Source organism: Apium graveolens, chromosome 7, assembly GCF_009905375.1.
Source record: "Apium graveolens cultivar Ventura chromosome 7, ASM990537v1, whole genome shotgun sequence".
NCBI classification, from domain to species: domain Eukaryota; kingdom Viridiplantae; phylum Streptophyta; class Magnoliopsida; order Apiales; family Apiaceae; genus Apium; species Apium graveolens.
Window position 1 is genome coordinate 33,274,576 of NC_133653.1, and position 20,771 is coordinate 33,295,346.

Sequence of the window (20,771 nt, forward strand, 5' to 3'; positions counted from 1 at the left end):
TTCTTCCGTTAGGAGATGTTTTTACTGGTTACGAGCTTAAAACAGATATTTATCTAAACCGCCAATTTGCTCGAGACTTAATGTAGTACTGGAATTAAGCCAAACTTTTAACAGAAAACTCGTTGACTGAAGATTGGTCAAACTATATATGAATGCATTGCCATTTGCCAGTAAAGACGTGAACGCTAGGTATGTTGTCATATATTTTCGTTAATTACAACATCGTTAATATGCGTATTTAACTGACTTAATTAGAAACGATACAGAAAAATCCGAGGACGCTACCTGCAACAAAACCATTTTAAGAGAATGCAGTCAGTGTTTCCTTGAGTTGTAAATATACATGTGTGTGCAAGTTATAACGCGGGGTGTGTATAAGTTGGCGAAGAGTGAACCTAACTTGATGATAACTAAATATATTCGAGTCAAATCCGTGTACAAGATTTTTTTTTGTTTTTTTCCATTGATTAACGCAGAATCATATCAATCCGTACGCATACATAACAATGCACCTCAATATTGACCTAACATATATAAATTCCTGGTTCTTAACCTTTTGCCCACCTTTAAAGCCATTTTACCCCACATATGCATGTATTTCAAACGAGACTTGGAAAGTAATTCTTAATCTATTTGCCAACTTCCCTTTACTTGCATCTAACACTGATTGTGACTACCATTATAAGATATATAGGTCAGGTAGCACAAAATAGTTTAGCTAGTTCCTCTATAAATACCCTAACCATTTCCATTAGAGAGCATTCACATACCAACTGTTACAACAATTTCTATCAACTACATATAACCAACCATCTGCAAGTAATTATTTTAGAAAAAATGGAGTCGCGTAAGATCTTCGTCATCTTCATTCTTGTGATAATGTTCACAACAGTTTTCGCCACCTCGACTACCAAAGATGATAACTTTGACCTGGACGATGCCATAACTCCCGGTGAACCGTCATCTTATCTCAGACAAACGAGTCGTTTTTTGGCAGACAAACCAAGGGCTTGGAGGACATGTGACAAGTACCCGAGGGTTTGTGACAACAAAGGAAGCACTAGTCCGGACTGTTGTAAGAAGCAATGTGTAAATGTCATGACTGACAAGGCTAACTGCGGAAAGTGTGGGAAGAGATGTAAATATTCTGAATCTTGTTGCAAAGGTAAGTGTGTAAATACATTGAGAGACAAGAAGAACTGTGGCGGCTGCAAAATTAGGTGCAAGAAGGGAAGCTCATGTGTGTATGGGATGTGTAGCTATGCTTGATCGAAATCTGCTATAGTAATGCTTTGTAGTGTCTGTATATTATTAATATACTTGCATGAAAGCATACATATAAGTATTCTTATATGTATATGTAATTAATGAAGTATATATAGTTCTAAATATTTAATCATTTGTTGTGTGGGGAAAATACATTTTTTACTGAAGACACGTTGTTTTTTGAGTTAAATTGCAAATATTTCAGGTTTGACATGCCACAAAACTCATAATTATTTTCTGCAAACCAATTATTGCAAAGAAGAAATATATACCATGTCCCATGAAACTCATAACCAACCACATTCTATGTGCATCTAGGTCAGTTGGCATGAGTGAATATCAAAATATTATTGTAAAGAAGAAACATTAATAATATAACTGATACACCATGTCCCATGAAACTAATAACCAATCACACTGAATGTGCATCTAGGTCAGTTGGCATGAGTGAATATCAGAACATTATTGTAAAGAAGAAACATTAATAATATAACTGATACACCATGTCCCATGAAACTAATAATCAACTACACTCGATGTGCATCTAGGTCAGTTGGCACGAGTGAATATCAGAACATGCTACATCTGCTGCCTTGTTCATTAATTTGATTAGCTGCAGCAATCGATCACTGCATTTGTTTATAAAGTTGCTCATTGCTGCATCAACTTAGTTGAATTTTCATTCTGATCACGGTGTTTGACATTTCTTAAAATATGTAATTTAAGTTGAAAATTGTCTATAATTATTCTTAAAAAAAATTAAATTTTAATATAATAATTGAATACATGAATAAATAACTTAAAAAGACAAAATTAAAGCATAAATATTGAAATACAAATTACTGAAAATAAGAAGGTAAAGTTAAAAAAAATACAACATTTACTTGATATGAGAATTAATCTCATCGCGTTTTTTTCACGAATTTAAAATAATTAAACTATGAATTTTAAATTCTTTATTTTTTAAAAATTTTAAAGTTATATATATTATCTAACTATTTATAATTTACAAAAAACGGTTTTAAAAACAAATTTTTTAAATATGGTCAAAAAATTTGAAATATATAAAAAAGAATAAAAATAATAAATATGATATATTTAAGTAGGAGGTAAATTAAAAAGACATAATTAATAAAGAAAAAGTAAAGTATAACAAACGAGTAAATGTATAATTTGAGGAAAAGACAAATAAAAAAGAGGGGGATATAATTTTATAGTAGTTTTTCTTGTAATAAAATAATTTGAATTAAATACTTAAATTTGTTCACTTAATTTTTTAAGTTATATAATTTTATGATAAATATATTATTACATGTATATATTCATGATTTTTTTAGTTGAAGATATTTTACAAAGATAATACAATTGAATGAACTATATACTTTTATTCATATTTTTATGTGAGTTCGCAAAAAATATTATGATTTAACCAAAAGTTAAGTTTGGTTCATGTCAATAATATAAAAATTATGATTAGTTTTATATTAATTTTGTTTTATTTGGGATAAAAAATTTACATTATTCTGTTAAATTCATGATAATAGTCTATATTAATATGTTTTAACGAAAGTCCATGATAAATAATTTATATTATTGTGTTTTAACTCGAGCCTCGTTACACTGACCAAATTTAACTAATTATTTTTAGTTTGATTATGTTTTTTAATTCCCGATTAATAGGATAATTTTGTTTAACCCGTATAAATAGTATACATGATGTTGTTTAGTTGTTCACATTATATTTTAATTTTGATTTTTTTAGTTTGGATTTTTTTAGCATGAATGAATAATTTATGTTATTTAGTTTAAACTCAGTTCATTATAAGTTTTTAGCCAGATCAATATTATTTAATATTTTTCTTAGCTGTTATACATATTAATATTAATCAAAGACAACTAATTATATTTAGTTTGGTTTAAATGTTATTATATATGGGATTAATATTGTAATTCTTTTTAAACCCGAATGGAAAGTACACATTATTTTATTTTATATCGAGACAATAATTATCTTATGACTGTATAGATATAGATATTTATAATATCTAATAGATATTAAGATCTATTTTTATAGTTTAAACAAATATTAATTAAATTGATTGTTATAGTAAAGATTGTTTTTGAATTAAATTAAATAAAAATTATATTTGGAGAGTAAGTTGACTTCAATATCAATTCAAATAATATAGAGTTTAATATGAATTAAAATTCAAATTGGTTATAAAAGTTGACTTACATATCAATTAGAATTATATAGAATTTAATATGAATTAAATTTTAAATTGGTAGAGAAAATTGACTTCAATGTCAATTAGAATTTGAATGACCGACCGACCAACCAAACAATTTCATCTATTATATTATAACTAGTTCTATAGGAGGGGCACACTCTATATTATGCTAATTGAAACTGTTTTCGCTCTAATTGTTGACGATATATTTATATTGTTATCTAATGAGTGAATAATTTATTTGTTATGCATATATATCGACACTAGTGATTAAGGTATGTGTGCAATTGTGCATTTGAAGAAAGTAATAAATTATGTTAATATATATATTTTTTCCACTTCATAAATTAATGATATTTGTAATATGTTAATTCTTAGAAAGTAAAATAACTACAAGTGATTATATGTGCATGATGTATATCAATCACTTTAAATATAAAATAATTATTAATTTATTTTTTAATTATTTAATTTATTTATGTGTTAGAAATGTGATTTATAAGTCAAACAATATAGGCAAAAACATAATTCATTTTTCTAATCTCTGTGTGAATGTGTCTAACAACGATGTTAACAATCTATGAGATAGTGGGAGTATATGATATATGTCATATAATGATTAATAGTGAAGCATAAATCGTACATATCTCTATAAATAGTTTATTTTATTTTTTATTTCATTGAGTTTAATATAATATTTCTCTATTTCATTATGTTGGAGGACGAGGTTAGATTGATGACAAATAAGAATATATGAGTATGTATGTATGTGTATGTCCCTGTATTAATTTATATATTTGTATATATTTATTGTATGTATGTATGCATATATTAATTATACAACAATTGATTTTTATTTTAATAAATGAATGACGAGATGAATTAAATATTATATAGATATTAATGTAGTGGTATAAATGTCATGTGAATTAATTTGCTCAACAAACCCCCTAACACTGTTAACAACCTATGAGACAGTAGGAGTATAAGATATATGTCACGTAGTTATTGATAGTGAAGTATAAATTATACAAATATGTATAAATAATTTATTTTATTTTTTATTTTATATAATTTAATATAATATTTGATCATTTCATTGTGTTTAAGCACGATGTTAAATTGATAATAAATAAGAATATATGAGTATGTATGTATGTGTGTATGTTTGTGTATGAATGTATGTGTACGTATGTGTGTTTGCATATATATATGTATGTATATATGTATGTATACATGCATGCATGTATTAATTTATATATATATGTATACATTTATTATATATATGTATGCATGCGCATGTATATATGTATTAATGTATGTATGCATATATTATATTTTTATTTCATATAATTTAACGTAATATTTGGCCGTTCCATTATGTTGGAGGATGATGTTATATTAATGACAAATAAGAATAAATGAGTATGTATTTATGTATCCACTACAATAAATCCAGCCATTACGACGGAAAAAAATGCGCGCGTAACTTACGACAGAAATAATTGTTCGTCATAATTATTTACGACAAAAAATATTATCTGTCGTAAGTTGATTATTTTATTATTAAAACTATCACCAATCGAATAAAAAAAGGATGGAGTAGCCACAGGGAAAAACGATGCCATTCAACTTATGACGGAAAAAAAAATTCCGTCGTAAGTTAATATAGATATGTAAATATAATTTAAGTTTATAATTTAATATATATTAGAAAAGATTTATTTGGAATAAATCTCTTATTGGAGGGGCAAGACCCTATGTTTCAATCTCTCCCCACTTCGCCTCTCTCTATTCTATCTCTAACATTTTCTCTGCAGACGACGACGTGAAACCCTAGCTTTCTCAATTCTCTCATATCTACACACAAGGTTCGATTATTCTATACACACAACTATTTTGTATATATATATCTTCTCTTCAATTTTATCCTAGAGTTCTCAGATTTTGATATCTATTTAAATTCGCGAGCTTATATATATGTATATGTGTGTATATGCAGGATGAGAGAGAACAAGGACAACGACGCGTACGAAGAGGAGCATGAGAAAGCTCCTGACTCTGTCTCCGCCAAAACTAACGGCGAGTCCGTTAAAAAGTAAGAATTTCGATTTTATGTTTGATTTAAATTTGGATTGAGCTGTTTGTGTGATTGAAATTGTGTATATTATGTGTTGTCTATTAAATCTGGAAGTTTGATTAGAGAATTTCTAGCTTTTGAGTGTCAGTTAGTTTGTGTAATTTGATTGATAGCTAGCTAGTTTGCCCTGCTACGATGGTGAGAACTAGAAAATATTAGAGGCACACGACTGATCTACTGTTATTCAATTCTCAGACAAACTTCAAATGCAGCAGAATATGGTTTATACCAATGAATCAAGTTTTGGTTTCTTCCTAGACTGCTGTTGTGTTTGATCACTATATGACTCGTACACTATTCTAGAATTTTAGAACTTATATAATTAGTTAAATTTATTTTTAGTGTAAAATATCCGATGATACTAAAATGTCAACAAGTTACATTAACCTTATACAACAAGATCTGTTGCAAACTAAATCTTTCTCATTTATTTGTACAAGAGTACATAATACACCTAAAGTGTATCACCTACAAATTACAATAAAATATAAAAAACTAATCCGTTGACATCTTCCCTTGAGGAACAGGTTTGATTCAATATTGTTCCGGAGGTGAACCTGCTTCTTTTCAAGTAGGCATTTATATGAATTTATTTTTCTTATTCCTTCTTGCCGAGAACTTTGCAGTTGCTTCAATCATATCTCGTTCACCTGTAATTTGAAAACAGCTAGGATAAAAATATCATAACAATCAGAAGCACAAGAATATTGAATAACAAGATATTACAGATACTTGTACACACAAAATAGTGTAAAATAAACATACTCAAGTATAAAGTAGATTCAGCAAATGAAACAAACAGTGTAGAGAGAAATAAAATAGAACTCTAAATTCAAATAATATAACCAAAAATTTAACTTAACATAACACAAGTCATTAGCGGGACTGTCTTCCGCAACATAATTCAAAGAAACTTAATAAAGTAATGCTCTACATATATTTAAAACACAATTTTATACTTCAAGCTACTTTTGTTCTCAACATCCTCTATAGGCTAATCAACAATATAATGACTTGCTTGACCTGACCTCTTTTTTTCTCTCTCTAAAAGAAAAACACACCATCTAACAGAAAAGAGACATTTGTAACCTTGATAGATTATAGGCTATTTTTTAGAATACTTTACAAAGCTATAATGTTTTTAACTAAGAAGAAGAAATCACATATAGAGAAAAATAATAACTATGCATGGTGAAAAATTAATTCAACAATAATTAACTAAAAAATTAAGGCACTGACTTAAGTAATCATTTCTCATTACCCTGGAAGTAAAAGTAACACATAAGAGATGCACAATAACATGCTCCATATGTCAAGGCATTTCTTGCAGTGAAGCACCATGATATCGTGATGACACTCTACATATAATACGATAAAAAAGAAACCTAATCTGAATTTAGTAAACAACCTGCGACAGCAAGACGAACTTGAAAATATAATACCACAAAGATAAAAAAAACTTACAGGAATTTCATTTACCCTCTTTATCACATCGCCTGATGCAATAGTAAAAACATAGAGCTTTATCTTTATAGTTACATATAGAACTTGAGGGCAAGCAATTGCTACATTTGATATTTGAAACAAAGACAAAATAAAAATAATATGAATCAGGCCTACTTCTTAATATTGGTAAATGCTATTTTTATAAGACATGATGTGCAAATAGAAAAATTTCCACACAATTTTAGAAACCAAAATGCAGTAATTTATACATATGCATAACATTTTATACATTGAATGATAATCAGAGCGAAGAAAACAGAGGACATAACAATCTAACTAGAGTCATTAATATACTAAATTGAGTTCTATATAAAAAAACACATACACATCTAAGAAACAGATTTAAGCAAAACAAATTCAAATATTACATATTAAGTATTGAAAAACATTGAAAGTAATAAACAACCCAACAGGTATAGAACATAACAAGTCAATAATTACATAAAGAAAACCCCAAAATTAAAAAACCGTAAAATTAACAAATCAATTTAAATGAAATATGAAATTTAGATGCAAAGATTCACAAACCGAGTTCAAACCGGAGTGCTACATGATATATAATATGGTGATTTGCTCAACTGAAGTGTTCGATGTTGCAAATACCCAAATCAAATCAATTTGTTCCTGAAAGATCCGTTATCTCTGATAAGGGTCAGAGAACACCTATAGCTTTCTTGTCAATTGTGCTGAAAGAAAAATATAATTAAAGTGCCGATGAAGTTTTTCGCATATTTACAAAGATCGAAGTTAGATCTAAGATGGGATTTTCCCGATACAGTTTTATAGAAAAGAAATGATTAGTCGATGAGATGCTTTACTTGATAGAAAATACGAGTATATTTAAATATAAAATAATTATTTCTAAGATAGCTCTTGTAGAATGCTATGTGGGAATCTAATATTAAAATAAAATAAAATAATAATCACTTGTAATACGCTTACTTGCAAAATGTTTGCTAAAACATCGTTCAAGTCTAAACTCACATAGCGCTTGCATAATCGAACGTTATGTTAGTTTTTTTAAATTTATTTTATCTTTTTATTTTGCTTTTTCCATAATGTCCTATATAGTGTTTCAAAAGAAATTGATGTATAAGTAAGTTACTTGCAAAGCATAACAGAAAAAGCGCTATATATGAAGTGTTTCCTAAGTTAAAATTTGTAGTAGTGAATTTTTTAATTAGTGATATGGTAAAGATGATTGTACAATCTAAAGGGGACTCTAATTGTACTCTTACCATACCACCGTCAGACAGAGGAGTATAGGACAGGGTCTAAAATACCTGTTTGATTCTGAGCTTAGATGTGATATAGTTTTTCAGGTTGGAGATGAGAACTTCAAAGCTCATAAGTTGATACTTGCTGCTCACTCACCAGTATGGATAAAGTAGTCCTGGAAGATATCGAATCTTCTATATTGAAGGTAACAAACTTCATATAATTCCTCTATTTAGTTAATTTAAAAAAAGTTTTACTTAGAAAACATAAAATGGGTATTTTCCATTATTAGTACCATTGTTCTTTATAACAAGATCACATATACATTCAATCAATTTATCTAGATGATTGAAGAAGACTGTTGAGTATTCAAACTCTTAGTAAAAACTTTTGGTTCTTTATTTGGCTAAAATCAATTAGTTTCTTCTTTATTTTATAATTTTTTATGGACTGATAAAGTAGAATTGAACGTAAGATTTTTGTAGGGCCGGGATTTGTAAATAATAATACAATCTACATTTCAGTTTGACTTGTAAAATTGATTTTAAATAATATAAAGTGATTGTTTTGTTATATAGGGAGGAATAAGTATAAGACGATTGGGAAATAGCCGAGTAAGATTTGACTATAACGACTTTTACGTGCAACTGAATTTAGAGATCAGTTCATAGATTTGACTGTAACGACTTTTATCTGATTTGATTTAATCTACAATCTTATAAGATGTTTGTATTTAAACATGATGTCTGACTAGCCAGCTGCGACAAATATACAGTAACTTCGTCTGGGTAATCCTCTTGATGGCCTTGTGCACTGTGTTTTCCTGCATCTTTAATGCCATGTTTGCCTCCTGTAGTTAGATGATTTAAAGCTTACCCGTAGAATTTGTTTATGCCATGACATTAATGAGATTGATTATATTGGACTCCTTGACCTAATTTCCATTTCTTATTCGATAATTTTTTATCAGGTATAAAGACCAGATGATATGCGGATTGTTGCCGCGAACTGGCTACTTAGATATAATTAGCAATGTTATAGTAAGTATGAGTTTTGAAGAGTCACCCACATGGTAGTCGCCAAGAGTTTGCTCTTGTATTTGGATTTGGAAATTGAAATAATTATGTAAATATAGATACTTAGGCATCATGTAATGTAACATGAATCACTAAAGATCCTTGTTTTTTCATTCAGCAGTGTTTCATTTACCACTTGTGAACTTGTATTTGCTACTGGGTTTGATGTAATAAAACCAGAAATATATACGTTGTAGGAATTAAGCCTAGGATAATTATCTGGTTTAGAGTTTGCGATTGCATTACACTTTGACAGGTTTAAAATTTAAATTGGAAGCCGAAAATGGTTGGAAACTAAAAAATCAGTATTTGATTATTCATGAAAAACAAACTTACGATGACTATTCATCACATATTCCGTCGTAATGTAGCAATTTTCATATTTTAAATTATTTTTTTGGAATTTTAATTTTGCAAACTTGTAGGTCCCACCTTCTAAAATATGACATTTTTTATGTCGGAAGTTAATAACTTACGTCGTACAGTTGCGTCGTAAATTTATATTTTATTTCATTAAAAGTGAGTCCCGTAAAGTAGCATCCGACGTTTCTTCCGTCGTAAGTACATACTTATGACACAATTTTTTCACAACGATATATTCCGTCATAAGTACATTTATTATTTTATTGAGAACATGGGCCCTTACTTCCTAACTTCCGACCCAATTTTAATCCGTGACGAAAAGCTCTTACTACTTGAGAAAAAACGACGAATTTTTTCTGTCGTAAATGGCTCAATTACGACGATTCCAGTTTAAAAAAACCGTCGTAAATGGCCTGATTTCTTATAGTGATCGTGGGTGTATGTATGTGTGTGTATGTATGTGTACATGCTTGCATGTATGTATTCATGTTTTAATTTATATATATGTATATATTTATTGTATGTATATATGCATGTATGTATATATTAATGTATGTATGTATATATTAATTATAAAATAATTAATAATTTTTATTAAATGGATGATGATGTGAAATAAATTTTATATAGATATTAATAGAGGGGTATAATCATCCTATTAAATAAATTGCTCATCAAACCTCCAGTTGTTGTATTATATATATATATAGATAATAGATATACAGTAAATATTAGGCGAAATTTAAAAAGGAAAAAATGTAATTACCTTGCACCTTAAAAATGAGTTGATCATATTTGCTGAAAGTACGTCCCAACATATATTTGTATATCATCATATAAGTTAATTGAAGCTTCCATGAACTCATTGTCATTATAAGCTGTATAAATGAAACCCTAAACATTACAAAATCAATGTAGCATTGTGACACGGGCTAAAAGAACTCCCTCCCATATAATATATTCAAGTAGCATATGGAAAATAACCAATTTTTTTAAGCTTAACTTAAAAGGTTTTGCATTGAATAATATTTAATAATTAAATAAATTAAAATAAATGTTTATTTATTATTCAAAAATTGAAATTATTTGATTATAAGTAAAATATGAGAAAAAAGGATAAATTGTGATACCATTTTTATTAATTTAAATTAAAATCATCTAACAATTATTCCAATAATATAATGATTAACAAAATATATAACATACAATTACGAATGATAAAAATTATTTAATTGAGAAATATAAAAAAGATATAAAAAAATAAAGTATAGTATATCTAAACTTTTTGAGGTTTTTCAACTAAGTTGCTAATATAATTCTTTCTTTAATCCTGAAAAGGTAAAACTCTGGCATTACTTTTTTCATTTTTTCTCTTAAACTCTATAAGTTATAATTAAATTTTAAATTTATATATTTATATCCTAATATTACACATGATTTATATAATAAATTTGTTAGCTTCATATAATTAATAAACTGCCATTTTTAACTAAATTTCCTAATTACTAGGTAACTTATCCTCATGATCATTAACATCACAAAAATTTTCACAAATTTGCGTGTAATATGTATATACATTTTCACCATTTTTATGTTTAAACTAACAAAACCAATTATAAAAAAAAAATGTTAATTTAAGAAATGCCTAAAGATATAACATATACAAAATTTTAACATGGGCTAAAGCATGTTTTGTGTGGCTTGCTAATAAAATAATTTGAATTATATTTTAATTTTTTTTGAATTAATTAGATATATTATGTATTCAAAATATTCTGCCAGTTGATTAGCAAATGAGATACGGGTTTGGAGCTATCAGAGATGCTGATAGATTTTCACGTAAAAAATAACAATCAAGTTTGATATGTTTATTTCGGTCCTGGAAGAATGGGTTGGCGGATATATGCATTGCAACTTGATTGTCACAATAAACTGAAAATGATTGTGATACAGAAATATCTAGATCGACGAAGAGATAATAGAGTCATTGTAGTTTAGCTGTCAAATTAACCATCTTTCCATACTCCGCTTCAACAAATGATCGAGAAATAGTTGGTTGCTTCTCTGACTTCCATGATATGGGAATCACACCAAGTATTATGGAATATTCAATAGTTGACCATCGATTAGTGAGGGATCCCGGCCAAACAAAATCTGTGCTACATGGGAAATAGATGATGTCAAAAGAAGACCATGACTAAGTGTCCCTTTCAAAAACCGTAAAATACAGACAACAACATCAAGGTGAACAATTCATGATTAATTTATAAACCTACTCAAATAATTTACAGCATATATAGTTACTATTAAGTACAATAAATGACGTATAAGCCATCGAAAAATGTTAGGATATGGTAAGAGTTCCCCGTCCAAAGATAAGAGTTTTAGATGTTGGTCCATCAAAAAAGCTGCACTTTTTGCACCTGTTAGACCAGCATCTTGTATAATACAAATAATATATTTTTTTTGACAAAGGAAAATTCATTAGGATGATTGAGGAACCTCAATACCTAAGAAATATTTTCTAGATCCTTTGTGAAAAATTTCGATTCTATGCGAGATTTGATTAAAATAATGACTGAATTATCATTTTCGGTGATAATAATATCATCGACATAAACTAAAATAAAAATAAAAAGTGCTCTTTTTCGATAAATAAAAAGTGAAGTCTTCAACTAAAAGTTTTGAAGAAAATTAGTAAATCATTCTCTTGAGGCTTGTCTAATGTCGTAGATAGATTTTTTTAATCGACGAAAAAAGATTAGCGCCCGATTTTTTAAAACCAAGGGGAATTTCATATAGATCTCCTCATGAAGATCTCCTTATAAGAAAGTATTATTAATATCTAGTTGGTGTAGCGACTAACCTCATATTGTAGCAAGTGATAGCAGAACACGTATAGTAACTAATTTTTCTACATGTGCAAAAGTATCGTGATAATCGATACTTTTTTGTTGAGTGTATCTTTTTGCGACTAATCTTATTTGTGTCCTTCTACATTTCCTTCTGATTTGAATTTGGTTTTATAAACCCATTAAAATCGACAACCTATTTACCAGGTGGTAAATAGGTTAATGTCCAAGTATTATTTGCCTCTAAGGCTATGATTTCTTGGACGTAAAATCACGCCAATAAACATGTTTTATGACCTCTATGAAATTTTCCAGCTCTTGAGTTGAAATAATAGAAGTAAGAAATGCCTATTGATTATAATTGAGATAATATGACATTCATAATCTTTCATCCAAGCCGGTGGTTGACAAGTACGTTCTGAATGTCGTAATATTTGGTCTAAATCAAATGGAGTGGAATCATTTCTAACTCTCGATTTTTATCAATAGATGTTGTAGAAAAAAAATAAGTTCAGATAAGGAACATGACTTGGGTGATCCAGTTTCTTGTATACTAACTTCTACGTTTGAGGATGATGTTGTGGTACTTGAGTGAGATTCACAAAAAACTGATTGAGAAGGTGCGTAAGAATTTTGTGTAGAATTCCTTAAATAATCCATTACAGTTGGTGTGAAATAATCCTCAACACATAGTTTAGAATCATGATATGGAATATGTTTTCTTTAAACAAAAGATCTCGAGAAATATATTTTTGTTTCAATTTTATATCAAGGATTATATACTATTTATGATGGAATGGACATCCTAAAAAATGTCAGGGTTTGGAATGTTGATCAAACTTAATATTAATAGAAGAGTTATGAGCGAAATAAAAGAAACCAAAAATACAAGTATGATCGTATTTTGGTGGAGATTGAAGAAGAACTTCATGAGAAGATCAATTTGCTATTGATTAAATAAGCAACTGTAAGTATACACTTGCTCCAATATTTTATAGGTAAATTTGACTGAAAACGAAGGTAACGTGCTACCATGAGTATGTGGTGGTATTTTCTTTCGACCACCCCATTTTGTTATAGGGTGGAGACACAATTATGTTGGTGATGGATACCTTTTGATCGGAACCAGTTTCGAACTTCATTAGTTAGAAATTATGTTCTGTTGTCAATTCGGATATTTTTTGTAATTGTGGAAAAGAAATTGATAAAGCTCCAGTTGAAACATTTTGGATATTTTTAGCATGTTGTGTGATAACAAATTCTGAAAATATTGGAGATACTTAAATGTTTTCGACTTAGCAACCACAAGATATATCCATGCATATCTTGAAAAATTGTCAATAATAGTTAAAAAAATATCTTGCTCCATCGTGAGAGGGTGTTAAAAATGGACCCCAAATATCGCAATGTTTAAGTTCAAAATATGCAGAGGAAGAAATCTAACTTCCATTAAAAGATAAACGGACTTGCTTCGCCTGAGAACAAACATTACAGTTAAAAGAAAATTTGGAATTTATTGAATCAATTGTGTGACATAAAAAATTTAAAACAATATGTACTAGGGTGGTCTAAATGACAATGCCAAATGTTTGACGACACCTTATTGAATAAATAAACTGATGAAGGAAGGCGAAGCTTATGAAGTCCCAAGAGGAGATCAGCCTGAACAATCATCTGATTCGTGCATAGCCTCCTTTCACTTAAAGTGCAGTAGATTCAACTGATTATTGAGCTTCTTCTTATTTCACAAGGTTGAAAATTCTCTCAGTAGAAGGAATGGGCTCAATTATGAGAATTTGACTCCTCAAACTAGAAAATTGATCTTGAAGACCTTGTAAAAACTATATGGAGCAATCATATTTATGACGTTCAAGACTAAACTTTCCTGTGCCACAGATACAGGCATCAAGAGGAATCAGAGAATCATACTCATCCCATAAGGATTTGAGAAGAGTGTAGTAATTTGTGACAGACATAGTCTCTTGTTTGAGATTAATAATGACAGTTTTGAGATGAAATAACCGGGGAGCGTTTGATTGGGAAAAACTCACCTTAAAATTTTAGAATGACTGGTTAATTGACATTATCAAAATCCAACTTATGTTTTGCAATCAGGTCTTTTATCATGCCACGATTCCATGTAACATAATTGTCTCCTTGCAATGGAGGAGAGACAAGGACAATGCTGAGACTGTTAGAATGGTGAATTAAATATGGGTCTGGAGTCAAGTGAGTCTGTATTTTGGTTGTTGAGTTTAAATTAAAAGGCTTAAATACTGAGGTGAATGTGTTAGCGGAGGGGGAAAACTATCTAGAGAGGAGTTATGAATGAAAATAGACAAAATGAGTTGGATTTGGGGAGAAATTAGGACCAATGAACTTTACGAGAGGAGTTATGAATGACAATAGACCAAATGAGTTTGATTCAAGACCAATGAACTTTGAGAGAGGAGTCATGAATGAAAATAGAAGCATTGGACTCAAAGGCCCTCAGTTTTCTCATCAATAAGTTGAGAAAGATACTGCTGATATAGTGCATATGAAGATCATCCGAAATAATGCTTTTGTTACTGTGACAGACTCTAAGGGCAACAAAAAATAGGGGCTTCTTCGGGATGTTTATCTGGTAAAGTGTCTCGTTATTTTGTTGATTCAACTGCGGAACATGTACGGCGACTAGCAAAGAATATGGGATTGAAATCATTTGTGGTTAAAGTGAATGGATTTACCTTTTTCAAGAAAAAGAAGCTATCAATTTTAAGTTTCAAAGACAGTTTTATGAATTCTCGTAATGTGTTAGAATCGTTTATGCCATGAATAAACTTGTAAAGATTTACAGTGATGTATCGTTTATGCCATGAATAAACTTGCAAAGATTTACAGTGATGTAAAGAGATTGAGAGAGATAAGCTAGAGAGATAAAAGAGATAAAGAGAACATTCTCATTGAATTGTAAACTGTATGTATAAGAACGGCTTGAAATGAAAGAGTACATGATTTATATATAATGAGTTGAGTCTAACAAACTAACAAAGTTAGGCGGGAAAATTATAACTAAACTAGCCATTAATATCTGTACAATAAATTAAGTAATGTGGCTAACACTCCTCAAGTTGGAGGGGAAAGATTGAACACCCAATTTAGATAAAACTTCTTGATGATGAACACTTAGAAGGGGTTTTAAGTAAACATCGGCCAGTTGAGTCGAAATGAGAGTATAACTGAGGGAAATCAGACTCGAGCCCAGTTTTTCACGAACAAAATGGCAATATAATTCAATATGCTTAGTTCTTTCATGATAAACTAGGTTTTCGGAAATGTAGATAGTTGTCATGTTGTCACATTAGAAAGGTATAAGATTTATATAAGGTATGTAAAACTCATATAACAAGAGAGAGAGCCAAGCTAGTTCAATAGGGACTCGACGAAGAGAATGGTACTCAGCTTCGACTAAGGACAAGTTGATGGTCTCTTGCTTCTTAGACTTCCAAGAAATTAAACTTCCTCCTCGAAAAACAATATAACCACTCATAGAGCGGTGAGTATGAAGGAATACAGCCCGGTCTGCATCACAATATATCTGAACTTGATAATCCGAATAATTTCTAAAGAAAAGACCATGATCAATATCTCATTTCAGATAGAGTAGAACATGAAGGCCAACATTCCAATGAGGCAAACAAGGATCAAACATATATTGACTGATATGTTGAACATCAAAAGATAAATCTGGACGAGTGTTTTTCAAAAAATTTAGTATACCTACCAGATTTTGATATAAAGAAGGATCTGAAAGAGTAAGTCCTTTTCCTGGTAAAAGCTTGATAGATAAATCCAATGGACTAACTACTGGAGTTAAACTCAAACCATTAAACTCATATAAAAGATCCACAATAAACCTTCTTTAAGATTAAATAACACCATCAACCACAAAATTGAACTCAATACCAAGGAAATAATGGAGTCGTCCCAGGTCCTTTATTTTAAATGTTGAATCCAAAAACTGCTTAATAGAAGATATTCAATAATGTCATTACCAGTAATGAGGCTATTATCGATATAGACAACAAGAAAAGTAACTTTATCCCCATGTTTTTTGTAATACAGAGAAGTATCATTTCTGGAAAACTGATAGCCTTTAGAGAGTAGAGTTGTACTAAGTTTAAAATGCCACTCTCGATAGGCTTGTTTCTGTCCATATAAAGACTTTCGAATCTTGGAGACTGAAAGGAATATGTCCTAAGTCCAATCATGTATTAGGATTTATGAATAACTTTTATGTAATCTGTTTTGATTTCATTGACATTAATAAAAGACTTGTTTTGTTTTTATTACGCGCTCTATCTATTTAAGTGTTTAAATAAGATATACCATAGTTTAGAATAAAGCTTTTATGGATTATGATGAGATCATAATAGTGAGACCTAAAAGATGATAACTCTAAACTTAAATAGTTCCTGGTCATAGGATTACTAACTGGTAATTAATAATCCGCAAAGATCGGTACATACTATGCTTGCTTCATTTTGAAGGATGTGTGTTCTCATAGATATTTGTGTGGTGACACTATAGCTAGTATGTAGGTGCTTATTATAGAATAAGTTCACTGAACATGACTCGCACAGCTGAACAACTGATGGAGTTCACTCACGTGTCAGCAGTTGTTCACATAGTGATAGTTGTACAAGTATCCTTAGACTTGAGGTCATCATAGTAATCTTGTGTACACTGAACTATGCTTTGATTTAGTTCTTAGTCTCCAGGGACAATTATTAGGGCTCTACACGAAGATAGTGTATGATCAATAAAGGATCTACCCCTTCCAGCGAAGGAAGCGAATGTTCAAGGCTAATCCACTTATGCTAGTTCAGGAATCTCTGGCCAGAGTGAATGAAATTAGAAAGGAGTTTCTAATTTGCATAGAACTAAGCATAGTAAATGGTAAGCAAGTGATTAAATTAAATAGGCTTGACACGAGATCCATGCCTTGTATTTAATCAGGACATTGTAGGGTAGAAGGAGTTTATTGTACGGTAACTATTCACTGAATAGGTTCTTGGTATTCTAAGCAGTGAATTCGTATTATCCGGATAGTCGCGATATGCTGAGAAGTATCCCTCACGATGTAGAATAAATATGATTAATTAATTAATCATATTTAATAAATTAGAGAATTTATATAAATAATGATAAAATAGTTTTATTATTATTTATTTCTACTACCGGCTTAATATTGAACCTACAGGGTCACACCATAAAAAGAAAATGATTTAATGGTGGAGGAATTAATTAATAATGGCTGATAATTATTTATTTATGAAATAAATAATTAATTGGCAAATTTAATAATTGATTAAATGAAATTTAATTGATTATAAATTAATTAAAAAAAGTTCTTAATATTATTAATTAAGAATTTAATTTTTGGAAATTAAATCAAGAGAGAGAATTATTTCTAAAGTGTTTAGAAAAAGGATTAATAATTAAAAAGGTATTTTAATTATTAATGAGAATAATAAATGGGTTAATAATAATAATATTTTATGGGAAAATTTCAGCTGAAAATTTTTCCTATAAATATACTATTATAAACCCTATTTTTATTCTAACCCGAACCCAAAAAAGTTTTTAAGAAAAACCTATTTCTCTCCACCTCCTCCTCCTCCTTAACGTCGTTTTCTTGGTGGATACCGGTGGAGTGCTTCACGTTTGAGGAGCAGCTGCTAAGGATCTCCGATCGTTGCTTTTGGATCGCTATTAAAGGTTAGTAATTGATTCATATGTTTTAATCACGATTTATATGCTTTTATTTGGATTTTATATGTGTAAAAGTGTTTTACCATGCCTCCGCTGCGATAAAAATCCAACAGAGACTAGATTGGGATCAGAGACAAGTAGACCATGAGGTATTTTCATGTAGATTTCCTCATGAATATCACCATGTAAGAAGGCGTTATTAACATCTTATTGAGTCAATTCCCAACTGTGACGCCCTCCAAACCCGGGTCAGAAGTTTGGGGTCCACAACACATACTCAATATATAAACCTATATATAAAATATTATTTGTAATGACCCTGCTTTACATAACCACGGATCGCAACAGGTTAAAGTATGAAAACAAGCCACAACCTTAACTTTTATTACAACGTACCAAATTCCAACTAATTTAATTTACAACTGATATGAAATTATTCTTAAAACCTTACTATCTCACTACTATAATAAGCTCTTGCTAGCTCGATCAATCATAATCTGGAATCCTAGCTCGAACATTGAACTGGGAAACCTCGCTATCAACCGTATCCTTCTTAACTGTAGAATACATAAAAAGATTCGCAAGAGTGAGCTAACTAGCTCAGCAAGTCATATTATTAATAACTGAGGTTAAACAATAATAAACGAGATGATTCAAAGGAATCGAGTTTCTTGTTAAACAACCAATAAAATTGGATATTCATTTTAAGTTTTTAAAACCAAGGTTAGGCTGCTGATCAGTCACGCACTAACCCCGAGCAGAGCACACATCACTGCTCTAACTACTGGATCCAAGGCACATATTGGCCTAACTTGACCATCGATATGGTCTGACCACAAATCTGGTCCATACAAAGAAAACTATCCAATTCTAAAGCATTTCAATATGATAAACAAGAGAGTTCAATAAACCAGATCATAATCAATAACAATAAAACATTTATATAAGAGCATGATAAAAATTCATGGTTACCGAAAGGGTATGTCAGAGTACATAAAAGAAGTGGCCTCCAGCCGGTAGGATAATCGGGTATTAGATGAATAGTGTTTGTACAAGGTTTTAGTACTTTGATATCACAAGGTATGGTTGAGTATGAAAGTTGCTGTATGTTTAAATAATTTTGTTCCAGTGTTTGGTATATGATGGTTATATATCTGTGGAGCAGTATCGTATTTGTGTGGTTTAATATATCATAAATCAACAAGAAATGGTTCACAAAGAATAAGGCTTGCGGCTCAAAGATCAAATGATGTGGCTCAGGTTCAAGGCTGAAGGATTCAAAGTATTTACAGTATAAAACAGAGCTATTTGGGTATTATCAGTATGTCATAAGAAAATTTAAAAATATTTGCATTATATCTCGAGAAAGGTTTAGAAATACTTGCCTTATCATAATCGATTTCAACTTCACTTGTACTTGTCTAATGACTCCATTCAACCATCACTCGTCTGCTTTTCTTAAGCCTCGCTTCTATCCTCTGATTACTTGCTGTATTTTCTACATGTCAATTCTATTTTTTGATCACCTACTTCTCTTTCCTACGCCTTGCTTACTCTGCTAGGCATCATAAGTATCTATTAATATTTAACTCATACGATTCTATTCGACATACACTTCTATCTACCCTTCGTTTTACCCAAATCTGATTAACGGATTGAAAGTTACGCTATAAACAAGTAATCACCGAACATATAGACCGACAGTCAACCGACAAGTCACATATAACACATAGCTCGTCACATAATCAATGGTATATCATTTATAAAGAAGTCCCGGGTCGTAAACAGGCTTTCAGGTATTTGAAATGATTTTTAAAATATTTTTCGGAATTAAAACGGGTCGTTGGATTAATTTCGGAGTAATAAACAGGGTTCGGTTGGCCAAATCTGGCTTCAAAATAATTTTATAATAATTATCGAGCCTTGAAAACAATTTAAAATAATATTTTAAAGCTCGAAACTATTTTTCGGAATTTTTAAATTATTTTTAAATAATTAAATCTAATTAAATAATTAATTAAAATCAATTAATAATTAATTAAATCAATTAATCAATTAATTTTTTTGAATTAATTGACTAATTAATCAATTAATTATTAACTAAAATTAATTGACTAATTAATTCAGATTTATTTTTGAATTAAAAATAATTTTTGGAATTAAAATAATAATTTTTAGAATTAAAAATGAATTTTAGAAAATGAATAATGAATTTTTGAATTTATTAGAAAATAGGAAATTCCAGAAACAGTTTATAAACTTTGCAACTGGAAACAGATGGATCAAAATCCCTTCTGCCAAGAACACCACCGGAGTTTGCTTGAATGTCAACCGGAATCTGGAAAATTTCCAAAAACCTGTA

At 29.7% G+C, this 20,771-nt stretch overlaps 1 protein-coding gene and 1 long non-coding RNA gene across 2 annotated transcripts; both read left to right on the plus strand.

The window, feature by feature from the left end:
- Positions 1-786: 786 nt before the first annotated feature.
- Positions 787-1,416, plus strand: LOC141670642 (stigma-specific STIG1-like protein 1). The gene has a single exon (XM_074476589.1). It carries the CDS (start codon positions 838-840, stop codon positions 1,267-1,269), a length of 432 nt encoding a protein of 143 aa, XP_074332690.1. The 5' UTR covers positions 787-837; the 3' UTR covers positions 1,270-1,416.
- A 3,817-nt stretch (positions 1,417-5,233) lies between these two features.
- Positions 5,234-9,664, plus strand: LOC141670923 (uncharacterized). The gene is made up of 4 exons (XR_012554822.1): positions 5,234-5,368; positions 5,500-5,595; positions 8,458-8,566; positions 9,332-9,664. It is a non-coding gene; the product is annotated as an uncharacterized LOC141670923 (long non-coding RNA).
- Positions 9,665-20,771: the final 11,107 nt, after the last annotated feature.

Excerpts from the sequence above, each read along its gene's own strand:
- LOC141670642 (XM_074476589.1), top strand. The coding sequence starts at position 838 with ATGGAGTCGCGTAAGATCTTCGTCATCTTCATTCTTGTGATAATGTTC.